This window comes from Rhamphochromis sp. 'chilingali' (genome assembly GCF_963969265.1).
Source record: "Rhamphochromis sp. 'chilingali' genome assembly, chromosome: 17".
Taxonomy (NCBI): Eukaryota; Metazoa; Chordata; class Actinopteri; order Cichliformes; family Cichlidae; genus Rhamphochromis; species Rhamphochromis sp. 'chilingali'.
The window spans coordinates 8,957,768-8,973,847 of NC_137944.1; the positions used below are offsets into that span (position 1 = coordinate 8,957,768).

Genomic DNA, 16,080 nt, shown 5'->3' on the forward strand with positions numbered 1-16,080 from the left:
TATTTAATATATATGCAATGTCAGGAACGTAATCTGCATGTATCTAACTACCGACATCCAATATTTAAGCAAGTGATGTAAATATGGCAACTCTACAGCAATAAAGGCTGGACCCTGCTCAAATTGAACTCATCCACCCTGACAGCAGCAATTCCCAGTTTGCCTAAATTTAATGCCGTCCCCGGGCACAGACACTATTCCACATGCTGGAGGTGACAAACTGAAAGTAAAAAGGAGCATCCTAACTTTCCTGGAAACAGCAGCAAGGGGCCCTCCGGAGAAAGATGGGCGCACTCAGCGCGACACCCCTCATCCGTCCTGGAATATGTGGGGGTTTTTTTGTATAAAGCGACGGCAATAAGCAAACACGGCCCGTGTCCAATTGCTGCGGAATATCTGGGTGTTTGTTCTAAAACACACTGAACCGAGCACTTCTGCAGCCACTCTACAACTGTGCACCATCCAGCTCTAAGTGCAGGCAATTTAACTTGTTGTGGATGCAGCGAAAGTGGCAATCAAAATGTGTGAAAAGCTGTCGCCTTAAAAGTTTAAAGCAACAAGTGGTGGGTTCACCTCTCTGGATGAAAAGTCTGATGAAACATCTTTTGGTGGGAAATAAAAACAAACAGCCCATCTATCACTTTTCATTTACAAAAGCCACGTGCAAAATGTTTTGAGAAAACGGACACTGAAAGTAAATGAGAATACAGAAGAGATATAAAAATGTTGTTTTTAAGCAAATGTCAAATAAAGAGTTTAATTTTATGCCTCCCGCAATCCTGTATGTACACAGATAAAGCATCCCTCTGTGGCCTATATATGTTTAATTAATTAAGCCAAAACCCACAAAATATTCTCAAATGCATCCAACTCTACCTACCTACATTGCCTATGACACATAACTGTAGCATAAAACACTACACAAGGGGCCGTTATCTCTTAAGAGAAAGATGTAGGTAAGCACTGTTGACATACTCTGCCTGTGGAAGTAAATTAGGCTACCTGCCGGGAAGAAGAAGAAGAAAAAAAAAGCTGTGACACTTGGCTGACACCTTGCTTGCTTGTAAACACAACTGCAGCCAGGCAGGCTCCATCACGTGGCCACAAGACTTTCAGGGCCACACCAGTCTCCTCAACTCCTGATCTGGAAACAGCACAGAACACAGTTGTAGGAGAGGGGCTATATGACCACACCTACTCTCTCTGCTGTTCTGGAGTCAGTTGACTTGAAGGAGCAGTGCACGCTGTGTACCCCCCTCCCCCCACAAGCAAAAATGGGAAAAAATGAAGAAAAAAAACCCCCCAAACTTTACATGCCAGGTCAATAACAGCAAAGCAGTGACTGAGCACGTGTCAGGTTAATCACACAAATAAAAACAACGGTGACTCCACATCACTACATCATCATGCAAATTACTGCAGTGGGAGGAACTGAGCAAACTGTATTCTCAAAATGCTTTCACAAATAAAATGCAACCAAATCATAGGTTAGCATTTACAGATAAATAAGTAGTCTTTGGGTTTTAGATTTCTGTTGATATCACTAGAATAATAAATATGTTTTTACAATTCTTTTTAATTACACGACCATATAGCTGCATTCAAAATCGCTCAAAATGATAATAAATACAACAAAAAAATCAAAAAAGAGAGGCAGGGACTATGTTTTCTTTACGCAGTGGAGGAACACTGGGCAGAGGGGGCTGTTTTTCTGCAGCCTTCCATTAGATGCAATTATAAATGGCCGAGAGCAGAGGGATGGGGGAGCCAATCAGATCTCGGCTCGCATGTCAACCTAAGACCAACTGTCTCCTGGCTCTGACAGCAGGATTTTACCTCCATAATTCAAATCCCAAAGCAAAGGCAATCTGCACTTTGCCAACTCCGAGCGCCGGGGCCGTGTTTACAGGCGGCACATGGAGGAAAGAGGCAGAGAAAAAAAGACAGCGAACCGAGTCGAACCGATCCCGCAATGAATGAAAACCCTCAAGTCGAGACAATCAATCGCGGTCACAATCACACTTTGATCCGAGTAAACACTTTATCGGGATGGAATTGTTGCCATTCTCCCGACTCTGAGACACATCTCTACTCCGGCCTGCAGCGGCTTTTTAACAGACACAGCGCTCTTTTTCTTAATGATTATGCAAATATTATTTAACGGCTATCGCTGTCATTTGCATCTTGTTTATCGCCTCGACAGCCACTGACACAACTTTTGATAGCACCGGAGGGAGCTCGGCACCGAACAGAACCGGACTCGCTGCGGATTCTCGCAGAAATGACAGCGGTTACAGCACTGACAGCGAGGCTAGAGCAATACCGCGAACAAATATCACCTCATCTCCCTGCACACACGCACACACTTTCTCCCCGCTAACTCTTGTTCTACTTAGTCTAACTCTTGCCCTGTACCAAGCAGGGACACACACCGATACCCACGTCTCGGAAAGTTGTTTCTGACGGAATATGCGGCTTCTTTCTCTGTCTAAACACTATTGCAGGGGTGGTATTGGGAGAGAGAGAGAGGCAGCCATTTTAGAGCTCTTGCTACATAGACAATGGCTGGTCCAATGCAATATTCAACTCTACAGTGCTTTTTCTCAGCGACTGAGAGACTTTAAGTCAGCCAAAGTGTGTCAGTGCAGTGAGTGAAGTTTACCTGATTTCTGTTTGGAGGTTGTCCAGTGTTTCCCGGGCTCATGGGAGGCGGATGGTGGGTCCTTTGTTGCCAAGCCGGATGAACCCCACCATACTGACTGCTGCCCATATCCCCTGGTCCCTTGTTGGCCCCCTCCTGATTGTTATAGTCTCCTTGGGGATAATTCGGGTAGCTCCTGGTAGGGCTGGGGGATGTCAAAAGCTGATTTAAAGTTGGCGTAGACGTAGGTTGTTGGTTTCCCATGTTATATCTCTGATTATTATAAGAGGCAGCCATAGCTGTGGTTCCTCCTGCTGGCTGTTGCTTGCCTGGCTGCCCCCCAGCCGGAGGCTGGTTGTTACGCGGGGAATTCATGGCCCCGTATCCCGGGCCCTGGTAAGAAGTCCTGTTCTGGAACGGGCTGTAGTTGTTGTAATGGTTGGGGTAGCCGTGTTCGTGTGAATTAGGGGGGTAAGAGTCCATCATGCCCGGCCCCGATGCAGCTGCCATGCCAGGGCTTTGTTGTCCGCCATGTTGATGAAAAGGGGCCCGGGTGTAGTGCTGGTTGTAACCGTAAGGAGGTGGAGGAAAGGGGCCCGGGTGGTGGTGTCCCATCCCGGGATGGTTATTCCCTTCGGGCCCGCCTGTATCATTCTGATTACTGCTATTATTATTTACCCTGGGTAAATTCCCGTTGCCGTTCTTCATGTCAGGATCCCCTCCTCCCCCAGCATTTCCAGCATCGGTCCCGTCCTGCAGCTCCTTCTGCCCAGGAGATCCACCGTCAGGTCCCGGTTCCTTATTTTCATGCTGTTTCTCTCCCGGTACCGACTCCTCCTGTGTGTCCCGATCCGGCTTTTTTAGTTCGGATGGCGGGCTAGTGTTGAGAGTGGCGACGCTAGCGACCTGAGCGGCCATGATATCCCTCTCTCTCTCTCCCCCACTCTTTCTCTGCCTCTCTCTCAGCACGGCGACTCACACACAATCAAACTTCGAATAACCATTGAATATAAATACAAGTATATTTATAACAACGTACCCGTTGTCCCGGTTCATTCCCCCCTTTTCCCTCCGCCCGGACCGGTATCCGGTAATCCACCGCGACTCCGTTTAAAGTTAAAACAGAGAGGGGAAAGTTTGTGAAAGAAAAAATGTATAAATACAGAGCCAGGGAAGTGAATTTAACCGACACAAGTGAGTGTGTGTGTGTTGGAGGGGGGCCTTCTGTTACAGAACGAGAGCGCGAGCTAGAAATCAACCAAACCAGCACGAGGCTCCGCGAGATACAGCCATCTTACCGACATGTCGCGAGAAAATAAAAACCCGGAGCGGAATCTACAGCAACTGGATTCGGACTGCTTGTTCCCTGTTGTTTATACACAAGGAGAGCCGTTATTGAAGGTCTAATACGCTTTGAACTGAGCGCATACATAAAACCGTCGACGTATTCGAGAAGCGGTGTTTGTTAGCATAAAGTGCCAGCCGTACAGAGGGTAATTAAATGACGCAAATTAATAAAAAGCTAATGTCTCCTGGAGAGATGTTTATTTAGAAAATAAGTTACACTAATTCTCTGTGCTGTCTTTCATTTTAAATAGGAATTAATCAATATGCGTTATAATATAATACATAATATAATCCTAGTAAATAAAACACGATTTTAGTTGTATGCTTTTATACTGGGGATACTACCTGCTAAGATACACGTAACTTTACAAAGTAGATGTTGAATAGCTCTGTTTGTCGTTACAAATAACCAGAATTTCCCACATTTCATTTTTACTTCAAATATCTTTCAAATAGCCACGTGCTTGGTGCTCATGGTCTTTCCTTATATATCTCACTGCTAAATACTGACTGTTTTGTGTTATCAAAACACTTCTGCCGTCCCTTCTTTTGCCATACTATTTTTTTTTTTTATTTCAGCCACGACTGTGCAGTTCGTGCTTAAGCTGTGAGCGCTTCTGTTACATTCATTTGTGGGTTTCTATCAGCTGGTGAAAGGGGTGGAACAAAATAGGCTACAATGTCATCTTCTATAAGAGTGTGCTAATGGGTGGAAGTGACTGCTTCCATGTGTCTACAACAGCACAAGCGGAGGAAAGCATGAAATTACAACCTGTGCATGTTTGTGGCGCATGTGTGTGTTTGAGAGAGAGCGCGCGAGAGAGAGAGGGAGCAGAAAAGGAAGAAGAATGGGGGATGGACTGAGCCAGTCTCAGACCAGGAAGTGGAGATAGAAAATGAGAAACAGCGATGGTGGGAAAAGTGACAGGGCCGCTGAATATTTGAACATATCATGTAGGAGTCGAGGCTCACTCCAGCACACAGTGGACAGGACATATTTGGAGAAAGCATGAAGTAGCCCTATACAATTAACAGGAACAGACACCCTAAGTCTCTCCACCACTCTCTCTCTCTCCCCACCCCCTTTTTCTTCGTGTTCTCTGCCTGCCTGCCTCGCGCTCTCCTAGCAGCAGCATCAGCCCTCGTGCTGCTTTCAAGTGCTGTCGGAATTTTCCTAATCAACGTCACCTAGTCTAATATTAAAGACTTATAGGGAGTGAAAAATTAAGTAAATATGAAAGAGAGTATAAAATGTTTTAACATCTTAATTGCCATAAGCTAAGGTTGTCTAGAGTGCGGTCAGAGTGCCAAATCTCCTTTATAAATACAACAAAAATGTCAGGGGAGTGAAAGGAGCACTTTAGATTCTGTTCTAATAGGTCTAAGGTGACATTAGCTACTTTACAGGAAACAAGTGTCGAATTCATTAGATTTAAAAACAAACAAACAAACAAACAAAACAGCAAAGCAAAGATTTTAAAGCAAAGGCGTACGCACACGTCACAAGCTAAAAGAAAAAAATATTGGTTTACTCTCCAGACAACAACAAGTAATAACCAAAATTGAGGAAACTCAACATTTTATAATGTTTTTCATTGTTTCACACGAAACGACACCTTCCTTCTATACTTTAAGGAACGTAGCGCACATTAACGTAAATAACGTACTTAACCGTATTGCACGTGCTTTTTGCCTGGAATGTAAAAACCAGACAACACAGTATTTTCGTTTTCATATAATCAAATAACACGCAATGCTCACTACTTTAAGTGAAAAGGCTGTGAAAAAATAACGTTCACTTCCGAGCTGTAGCGCCTGAACGCTGCGACACTGTGCATTCGCAGCGTTCACGTGGAGCACGTGAAGGCAGCACTGCCGCTTGCAAAAGCAGCAGAACTTTGCTATGTGAATGTGGGGGATGGGAAGCAGCAGCGCCCTGCTCTGCTCAGCCCTTTCTCTCTACAATGCGGGGCTTTCTGCTCATATTGCTCACACTATCTGTGCAGAAGTAGACCATGTTTTCTTCCTGAAGTTTTGCTAAGAAATCAACAAACATATCCACATGTATTTCAAAGCTGCAAAGACAGCTTTTGTATGTTTAATAAAGGAGAGAAGGCAGGGTGGAGGGGGTCAGCTCAGCTGCTGTCTGCTTATATAGGCTAAGGGAGGAGTGTGTGTGCTGTGTGTGTGTGTGTGTGTGTTAGCAGAGAGCGCAGATAGAAGGCTGTAAGGGAGGAGGGGGGTAGGGAGCTTCTTTTTCTTTTTAGCATAAACTTGCTGTTTATTATAAGTCTCTCTTCTCTCTTTCATATATATATATATCATATATATATATTTCATATATATATTTTAAAGCGCACTGCAATCTGCTTTCTATGCTGCATGTTCTCAGTTCTATTTTAGAAGAGGCTTCAAAATATGCTCCATTTATCTGGGTTCACCTTGAAAAATATTTATCTGTTTTTTCAGCCGCCTGTGTGGCTGCAAAGTGACTTAAAAGCCCTGAGATCATATGGTATGTTAAATCTCTGTGGGAGAGCAACAACATGATGCTAAAGACCTCCTGTGCAGCAGAGAGTGCCATGCATTTATTTATGTGATTCTTGTTTTACAAGGATATGGTTTTCTTTAAAATGCCACGCTGCCTGTTCGGACAAGCTCAGCGGCAGCAGGCACGAGGACCTCCTTTAGCACCGAATTAATAGGGACAGGATGAAACTTCGAAAGCAGAGTTTCTTTCTATGAAGTGCTGGAGCTGAATCAGACAACAGCCACCTACAGTAATTGATACTGCTGCTCGTATACAGTCGCTGTACTATAACTGTTGCCTCCCACAGATGACTTGTTGAAAAAGTGTTACCATGAAAACTTACTACTCGCTAATTCGCTGTCATAATCTGGCTTGGCACACGCAGGAAAAGATTCATACTACCTACACAGTTTTGATCCCTGTGTCTTTTGTCAAATTTACAATTATTTTACCAAAGATGAAAAAGCAATGAAGGCCTGCAAGCTGTTTCACCTGGACTGCGATTTGTGTCTTTGCTCTGACCATTGATAATGCCTGCTCTGGGAGAGCCAGAAGGGATTGGAGGGGGGGTCATGTGGCATTCCGCTCTCCTCGCTACATCCCCACCACCCCCCACGCTCCCCTCATGTGTCCCAGGACGATGATTTAAGAGTGTTTACTTGTGCTTCGCCACCGCCTCCCTGCAAGGATGAGCTTGATGCATCACCTTCGGCCCTGGTGCCATGGCTTCCCTGGCCATCACCAGGGCAGCAGCTTGGACTTCATCCAGCCCCCCCCCCCCCCTTTTTTTTTTGTTTTCTTATCAGAGGTTGATCATAAGAAGGGAAAAAGAAAGAAAACAGCAGCTGCATTTAGAGCCGCAAAAATTTGCTGGGTGTTCGTTATTCATATCGTCATATCTGGTTTTTCAATACAACACAGTCATTTCGCTGGACTGGCTGGGGCCATAAATGTTTTACAAACTCAACAAAGCCAAAAATATTCAATTTCTGTTCAGTTATGTAGGCCTTTGATATTCTTAAATATGCATTTTTAATAGAGCAACTTTGTTCACATAATTTCAGCACTGGACTGTAAAAGTGTCACTCTAGCTGAGTTAACTGGTGACTGATCATTCAGGAGTTTTGCTTTTCTTTTAATCCCTTGGGATCCAGTCTGGGAATGAAGCCATACAATCACCAAGACAACCCAATAATGTGGTGTGGAATTCCCTAACAAGACCGGAGTTGAATTCAGGCGCACATGCATGGTGCACACCCACGTGTACAATAGCCACACACAACACGTACCTGACAATACTGTACACGCTGAGAATTTATGGCTGTCAAGAGTCCATCATTTACGCACACTTGCACCCAACACGAGTGTCAATCCCACACCCGCGCTGTCCCGGCCACACACAATCAAAACAGTTGGGTCCCTTCCAGATGGTTGCCAGGCAGCAGTTCAACGCATAGTCTGGAGTGTGTAGAGGAAGGAAGTGCCACTTTGCGAAGTGCAATTGGCATCCGGCTTGTTCCCAGACAGTTTGTGTGTGGAACCTGCTGTTTAAATGTACACCTGGCAAACATACACCCACTGTTTCGTAAACAGTGCTGGAGTAAGAAATGTCCAGTAGGTGACCTGCACGGTTTCCTGCACAATTCTTTAATAAATGTGGACAACAGTTTTTATATTGGCTTTAAGACAAAGCAAACCACATATGTTGGCCCGGCCTTCACAGTCAGGAGCCACAGTATACATTTAATCCCAACATACTGCTTTGATAGATTAACAGATATTAAAAAAGCACTTTGGGAATTATTCTGCAACCTTATGAGGTCATGTTTCAAGTTAATCTTTCAGCCATTGTTCTTACCTGATTTGATCAAATGGAATCAAACTTTTTGCTAGTGGCCACAGCTCACCCTGAACTGCAGAGCACACATTCAATCAGTCCTTCTATTATTTTCTCCTAAGCACTGAAATCCTCTCTCTGTTCCTTAGGTGAAAATAGACTAGGGGACTTCTATGCCCCATGACAGGCTTTCAAATCAAAGCCGATAGGACATATTCAGGTTACACCGGAGCACTTTCATCCACCTTTTTTGTGTGTGGGGTGATAATTTGCTAGGGGGCATTTTTTTCCCAAGTCCCCAAATTCATAAAATCCACACAGGCACCGGCGCTGAATTCTAAACTCCATTTTCTCGCAGTGTGTTCAAGAGAAGCAAAGGAAAGACTCCCGATCTCAACAAAGCCAGGCAAGGTTAAGAGCACTCAAAATTACGGTGTCCACCCTGCAAGGACAGAGAAGTACTCGCTCTCTTTTCAGCAGGGATGAAAAGAAACCGTCAGGGGAATCATCTCTGTAGTAAGGAAACTCATCACTGTGAGCATAGTAGGAACTGCTCCATTGTGGGTCAGAGAGCCCAGCGTGTGAGCTTCTCATTGACTGAAAAACAATGCTGTGTGTGATTCACAGGTCCCCGTAAATCACACACAGCATCTTTTCAGTCTCTCAGCTATGAAGCAGGAGCCAAATATATGGGAAGAATAAGACCACCACAGGCTTCTATAGGGGATTACAAAACCTGGATTCCTCCAAAAAAATTAAAGCTTCTTGTTATATATAAGTTTATATATAAGTTTATATTCTAGCTTCTAAGTATTAACCTGTTTATGACTCCTGTAGAAGTCTCTATGGTCAGACATGCCAGCCAAAGTCTCTGTACTTGCTAGTCTTAGCTAGTTACAGAAATCATTCACAGCAATTTTTGTTCTATGCTTTCATATCCACCTTTTTTCTGAGAACCATTATGCAGTGGATATGTTATCAGTTTGTTTGTTTTTTATTCACAGAGTGAATTTCTGAGTATTCAGTCTATAATTTACCTACAGCGACTTTAAGACATGCACGACTTTTGTCCGACTGTATCTAAATTTTACAGCGTCAGATCTGAACACACCCCGCTGAATTTCTTGTAAAAGCTGCATGCGCCTTATTGTAAAATGTCAGTTTTATTGGAATGAATTTGAAATTTTCTAGTGGAAAGATTTCCTCGAAGCTTCTAGAGTCAGAGAAACCGTTTGGAAAGTCAGACAGAAGTTTGGTATTCAAAGTTTTGTTACTACTACTAATTGATGTATTGCAAACCAGTTATTTTGCTTTGATTAAATTTGCAAAATGGTATATATGTATGTATATATACAGGGAGTGCAGAATTATTAGGCAAATGAGTATTTTGCCCACATCATCCTCTTCATGCATGTTGTCTTACTCCAAGCTGTATAGGCTCGAAAGCCTACTACCAATTAAGCATATTAGGTGATGTGCATCTCTGTAATGAGAAGGGGTGTGGTCTAATGACATCAACACCCTATATCAGGTGTGCATAATTATTAGGCAACGTCCTTTCCTTTGGCAAAATGGGTCAAAAGAAGGACTTGACAGGCTCAGAAAAGTCAAAAATAGTGAGATATCTTGCAGAGGGATGCAGCAGTCTCAAAATTGCAAACGCTTCTGAAGCGTGATCATCGAACAATCAAGCGTTTCATTCAAAATAGTCAACAGGGTCGCAAGAAGCGTGTGGAAAAACCAAGGCGCAAAATAACTGCCCATGAACTGAGAAAGGTCAAGCGTGCAGCTGCCAAGATGCCACTTGCCACCAGTTTGGCCATATTTCAGAGCTGCAACATCACTGGAGTGCCCAAAAGCACAATGTGTGCAATACTCAGAGACATGGCCAAGGTAAGAAAGGCTGAAAGACGACCACCACTGAACAAGACACACAAGCTGAAACGTCAAGACTGGGCCAAGAAATATCTCAAGACTGGTTTTTCTAAGGTTTTATGGACTGATGAAATGAGAGTGAGTCTTGATGGGCCAGATGGATGGGCCCGTGGCTGGATTGGTAAAGGGCAGAGAGCTCCAGTCCGACTCAGACGCCAGCAAGGTGGAGGTGGAGTACTGGTTTGGGCTGGTATCATCAAAGATGAGCTTGTGGGGCCTTTTCGGGTTGAGGATGGAGTCAAGCTCAACTCCCAGTCCTACTGCCAGTTTCTGGAAGACACCTTCTTCAAGCAGTGGTACAGGAAGAAGTCTGCATCCTTCAAGAAAAACATGATTTTCATGCAGGACAATGCTCCATCACACGCGTCCAAGTACTCCACAGCATGGCTGGCAAGAAAGGGTATAAAAGAAGAAAAACTAATGACATGGCCACCTTGTTCACCTGATCTGAACCCCATTGAGAACCTGTGGTCCATCATCAAATGTGAGATTTACAAGGAGGGAAAACAGTACACCTCTCTGAACAGTGTCTGGGAGGCTGTGGTTGCTGCTGCACGCAATGTTGATGGTGAACAGATCAAAACACTGACAGAATCCATGGATGGCAGGCTTTTGAGTGTCCTTGCAAAGAAAGGTGGCTATATTGGTCGCTGATTTGTTTTTGTTTTGTTTTTGAATGTCAGAAATGTATATTTGTGAATGTGGAGATGTTATATTGGTTTCACTGGTAAAAATAAATAATTGAAATGGGTATATATTTGTTTTTTGTTAAGTTGCCTAATAATTATGCACAGTAATAGTCACCTGCACACACAGATATCCCCCTAAAATAACTAAAACTAAAAACAAACTAAAAACTACTTCCAAAAACATTCAGCTTTGATATTAATGAGTTTTTTGGGTTCATTGAGAACATGGTTGTCGTTCAATAATAAAATTATTCCTCAAAAATACAACTTGCCTAATAATTCTGCACTCCCTGTGTGTGTGTATATATATATATATACATACATACATACACATACATATATCATCCCCCTGCTAATTCAATGTGTAACATTCAATGTATGTGGAATTTACCATCAGATTTACCACTAAATATGAAATAAAGAAGCCTTCAAAAAGCACTGCAACAAAAGCAACACCACATTGCTTTTAAAAGATTTTTTTAAAATTTACTTTAAAATGAAACTTAAACATTGAGTGAATTCCTGATTTGAAAAAAAAAGTTTCCTGTACAAAAGACTTAATTCTCTTTTCATTGCAATGCAGTTTCTTTCTCCCTTCAAGTAACTTATCATCAAAGTTTTTGAAGTGTAGGAACATGCTATCTGATCTAGCTTGCTAACCAATTAAGCTAGTTTCCTAATCAATAAAGAGACAATTAGCTCTCTCATAACAACACCACACTGTAACTGTGTAATAAAGTTTCTTCTTCGTGGAACAGTTTGTACTCTGCCAGAGGTAAGTAAACTTGCACAAATATCATGAGGTCTGTTATGTTGTTAAATTCTGTTATGTTTTTAAAGGAGGGTCCTTTATTCTGGACCCTCCTGTTCTCTGTGCTCTTGGACTCCAGTCTCAAGATGGCTTATTGGTGCATAATGTTATATTTCCTCAATTTAAGATAAACTCAAAAGATTTATATGAGTGTAAGTGCAACACTTATATGTTAACTGATTTGGCTGCTAAATTTTTCAGATTCATGTATACCTAAGTCTTGACTTAGCTTTACAAAAACATGTTTAAATACAGAGTTTGAGACGTCATAGCATTTAATACATCATATTATTTTGTACTTGCCAACTACTGTGAATTTTTTTGGCTAATATTCATTAATATTAATAGTCATCTTTGAAGACTCTGCCAACAAATTCATATTCATAATCAATTTTTTCAATATGTATATCAAAAGAAAGCACCGGATGGTTGGTTTTTACACTAATTTACAGAAGCCAAGCACTCAAGAGCTGTGTTAAATAAATTGGAAAATTAGAAAAATCTAAATTATAAAATGGCATTTACGTGCATGTGTGCATTGAATCATACTTCTTATTAATCTCTGTGTCTCTTCCACAGCATGCCTTTTATCCTGTCTTCCTTCTCTCACCCCAACCGGTCGGAGCAGATGGCCCCGCCCCTCCCTGAGCCTGGTTCTGCTGGAGGTTTCTTCCTGTTAAAAGGGAGTTTTTCCTTCCCACTGTCGCCAAAGCGCTTGCTCACAGCGGGTCACATGATTGTTGGGTTTTTCTCTGTATATATTATTGTAGGGTCTACCTTACAATATAAAGCGACTTGATTCGACTCTTGTTGTGATTCGGCGCTACATAAATAAAAGTGAATTGAATTACTCTTTTTGACCATATGATAGCTGTTTAAGGATCCATTCAAATTTGGCTTACATTTCCCAAGGTCTTAAAAGTTAACTTAATTATTAATTTTTTAGAAAATTAAATAATTCAATTCAATTCAATTTTATTTATACAGCGCCAAATCACAACGACACTTTATATTGAAATGTAGACCCTACAATAATACATGCAGAGAAAAACCCAACAATCATATGACCCCCTGTGAGCAAGCACTTTGGCAACAGTGGGAAGGAAAAACTCACTTTTAACATCAATATAGAAGCATTATAAATTAGAATCTGATTCTTACAAGTGTATTGCTTATTTTCAACATAGAAAGTAGGATTTAAAATATCATGTCACATCTGACCTTTGACCTCTCCTTTAAGGTCAATAGATTGATCTGAAGGTCAAAGTGATAATAATACTATATAGAGCTAAAATAGAACTATTTTCCTTATTTTCCTTACTGCCATTGTTTGTATTGACACCATGTATGGGGAATGATATATAATTATTTTATTATGACTGTTATGTGCATTACAGTAACAGGATATAACCATTTAAATACAAATTGTTCCTGAATAAGAATCCTTTTTTTTAGAATTAAAAAAAAAACTTCAATTTTTTTTATGATTTTTTAAATATTTATTACTTGTAAAAAACATTTAAACAAATGTATTAAGTAATTGCATGAATGCTACACGTGTGCTGTATCCACATAAATAAAACCAATAATTATACTAGCTATGTAATGAGTTTCAGCAGGGCAAATAACAAAATTATGCACTTTGTGCTTGTTTTTCCTGCACTACAAACTTCTTACAGTACATTTAAAAAGAACAAAGTATTTAAAAGTAAATACTGAGCTGCCTTGGAGGAGGTTTGTGCTGTCAGAGGGCTTCTTGTACTTTATCCGTTTTCCTAGGTTTTTTGTTCACTTCCTTTTCTCCAAATGTATGTCATTTCAAACTTTTCGCTGTCAGAGGCTGGCTGTTGGTTTGACCTGAATGACTTTATAATCACACAATGTCCCTCACTTCATATTTGTCTCAATGGAGCGACAAAGATTTTCAGACAGTAAGATCATCCAGAAATCTGGCATTGTGAGACTGAAAAAGGAGTTCATCGATTTATAAAATAATTAAAGAAATATTTTCCTTTCAAGCAATGATTAATTTTAAAACAGCAAACAATTAAATGTGTGAAAATAAATCTAAAACACCAAAACAATAGAAAAAAGCATTGTATCGCCTTAAAAATACTTTAATAAAATAACGCTTGTAAAAGATTTCATTCATTTCAAAAAATACTTTGATGTTGATGTCGCTGCTCTCCTTTCCACGTGCACACGACAGACTGGACTTTAGATTCCACTCATGCAGTATATTCATGAAAGAATGAATTAATATTTAAAAGTTTAATTGAACCAAATATGATTGTTTGAATTAGGGATTCAGGAGCTACAAGTTTCCAATCAGCGGTGGCAGTCAGGAGACCTGTGTTTGTTTGGAGGTGAAATAGCAGACTGTAATGCAGACTTAATGAAAAGCAGAGTGGGCTAGCAGAGAGATGGACAAAACTGACACGTTGAAGACTGGTGTGATTAAGCTACCTGTTACAAAACAGCCCTGAGCATGCATCAATATGAACTGTGGCAGGCTGAGAAGATGAATTGGACATGAATGAATGGATGGTGTGAAAAATGAAATAAAGAATTGCGAGCTGCTGTACTTATCCAGCACGGAAAATAGAGTCTATTTTTATGGAGAAACCATTTTCAGCATATAATATTAGTATGTTGATACAAGATATTATATTGAAAAATGGCTGATGTTATTCAATCCCTGGGCTCTTGAAGATGCTCAAGAGACCAATCTTCTCATATTCTGAAATTGGATATATTTCAGCTGTTTCCAGCTGAATCATTTTCTTGTCCCAGTCTTTTACCCATTGTTTACAGATGCGCCTTTCGTTGTGCCTGAACTCTTCCCTCTTATGGGGCTGATGTTTGTGCTGTTTCAGGCGCGATCATTCTTACTCACAAAGGACAAGGATGAAGAAGGGAACGAATGTGAGTGTCAGAGTCACTGAAACAGGAGGAAAAGTTGGGGACAAACTTTGTCACATGAAACACTACATTTGCAAGGCGGCATGTGGGATAACAGCGAGCATGCCCCCATGACACACGTCAAGAATGACCTTTTGGAGCCAGTGTGTATGTGTGTGTGTGTGTGGGGGGGGGGGGGGGGGTGAGGGGAATCCAGCACCACCCACCCACTAGTCAACTGTGAAAACAAAACTTTATCTTGACTCTGCGGGGAGGTGTTGAGATAGGGGACAACAAGGCTTCTGAGGGCAGAAACTATTCTTTGGTACTGATTGTTGGCCTGTAGGAAGGTGGATGAAGATAGAGGTGGTACTGGCTTGAGGGTCAGATTTCAAATCTTTGCATTGAAATGCTGATGAAAGAGAACATTCAACTGTAATTGCTCTTTTGCAGCAATTGTGGTTTGACGCACCTCGCCTCTGAATACCTGGAAAACCCACCGTGAACGCTGATATGTTGCAGCTCCATTCCTATTCTCCGCACATGGCAAAGGGACAAGGATGCTGAGATTAACGAACAAAATGTACTATAGTGTGTGACAATAAAGTAAAACGAGGCTGTGCATATGACTTTCCAGATTTTCTCCATCTGTTGCCAGTGGAGTTGATAAAACATAATCCACGATTTCCTCTGAATGTGATATGAGAGCTTACAATTTGGAACGCATCATTTGGATCATTTAGGATTTGGATTGGGTTCACATTTGAAGAGGGTATTTGAACCAGAACCTTAAGAGACACTGCTGGGCACAGCTCTTGCCAAATAGGGCATTTATAAAAGGCTGGCACAGGCCCTACAGAGTGAAGGCTGGCAAAGGCATGATGCCCACATCATAGTGCCAACCAAGGGTTTTGTTTGGCATGTGTCTCTGTAGTATGGTTTGTCTCCTCCAGACAACTGGCCCAAACACAACTTAGCATTAGGTTACAGAAGTATTACAAACGGAAAGTGATTCATTAAAAAGCTCTTGGCATGACACAAGAGGTGGAGGAATATGGATCAATAGCAGCACAGGTGCAAATGTATGACTGTATGCTCCTTTAGCATACAGCACAGTATTTGGTTTGGATTTAAACAAGTTAATAAATAACTTTTACAGAGTTACTGTGCCGTGAAAAAAGAAGTGCCTCTTAATAATAAGTGCCATTTATTCGCTTTAGTCATTACTGCAAATGAAAAACCGACAAGGAGAACTAATATCTCTTCAATTATAAACCCAGCGTAACAGCATCTTTACCCTGAACCTCCCTACTCGAGGATTTGGCCAGATGCCTCTCCAAGAGATTTTGATATCCCTTGTTTGATAGCAGCAGGCGCCACATACGCAAT

General features: G+C 41.6%; 1 protein-coding gene across 2 annotated transcripts in view; it reads right to left on the bottom strand.

The window, feature by feature from the left end:
- arid1ab (AT-rich interactive domain 1Ab) overlaps positions 1 to 3,957 on the bottom strand; it is a 53,694-nt gene extending 49,737 nt beyond the window's left edge. For both annotated transcript variants that reach the window (XM_080862474.1, XM_080862473.1), the window contains exon 1: positions 2,663 to 3,957. In XM_080862474.1, coding sequence (XP_080718600.1) covers positions 2,663 to 3,559 — 897 coding nt within the window. In that variant the 5' untranslated portion in view covers positions 3,560 to 3,957. The remainder of the gene's footprint in view (positions 1 to 2,662) is intronic.
- Positions 3,958 to 16,080: the final 12,123 nt, after the last annotated feature.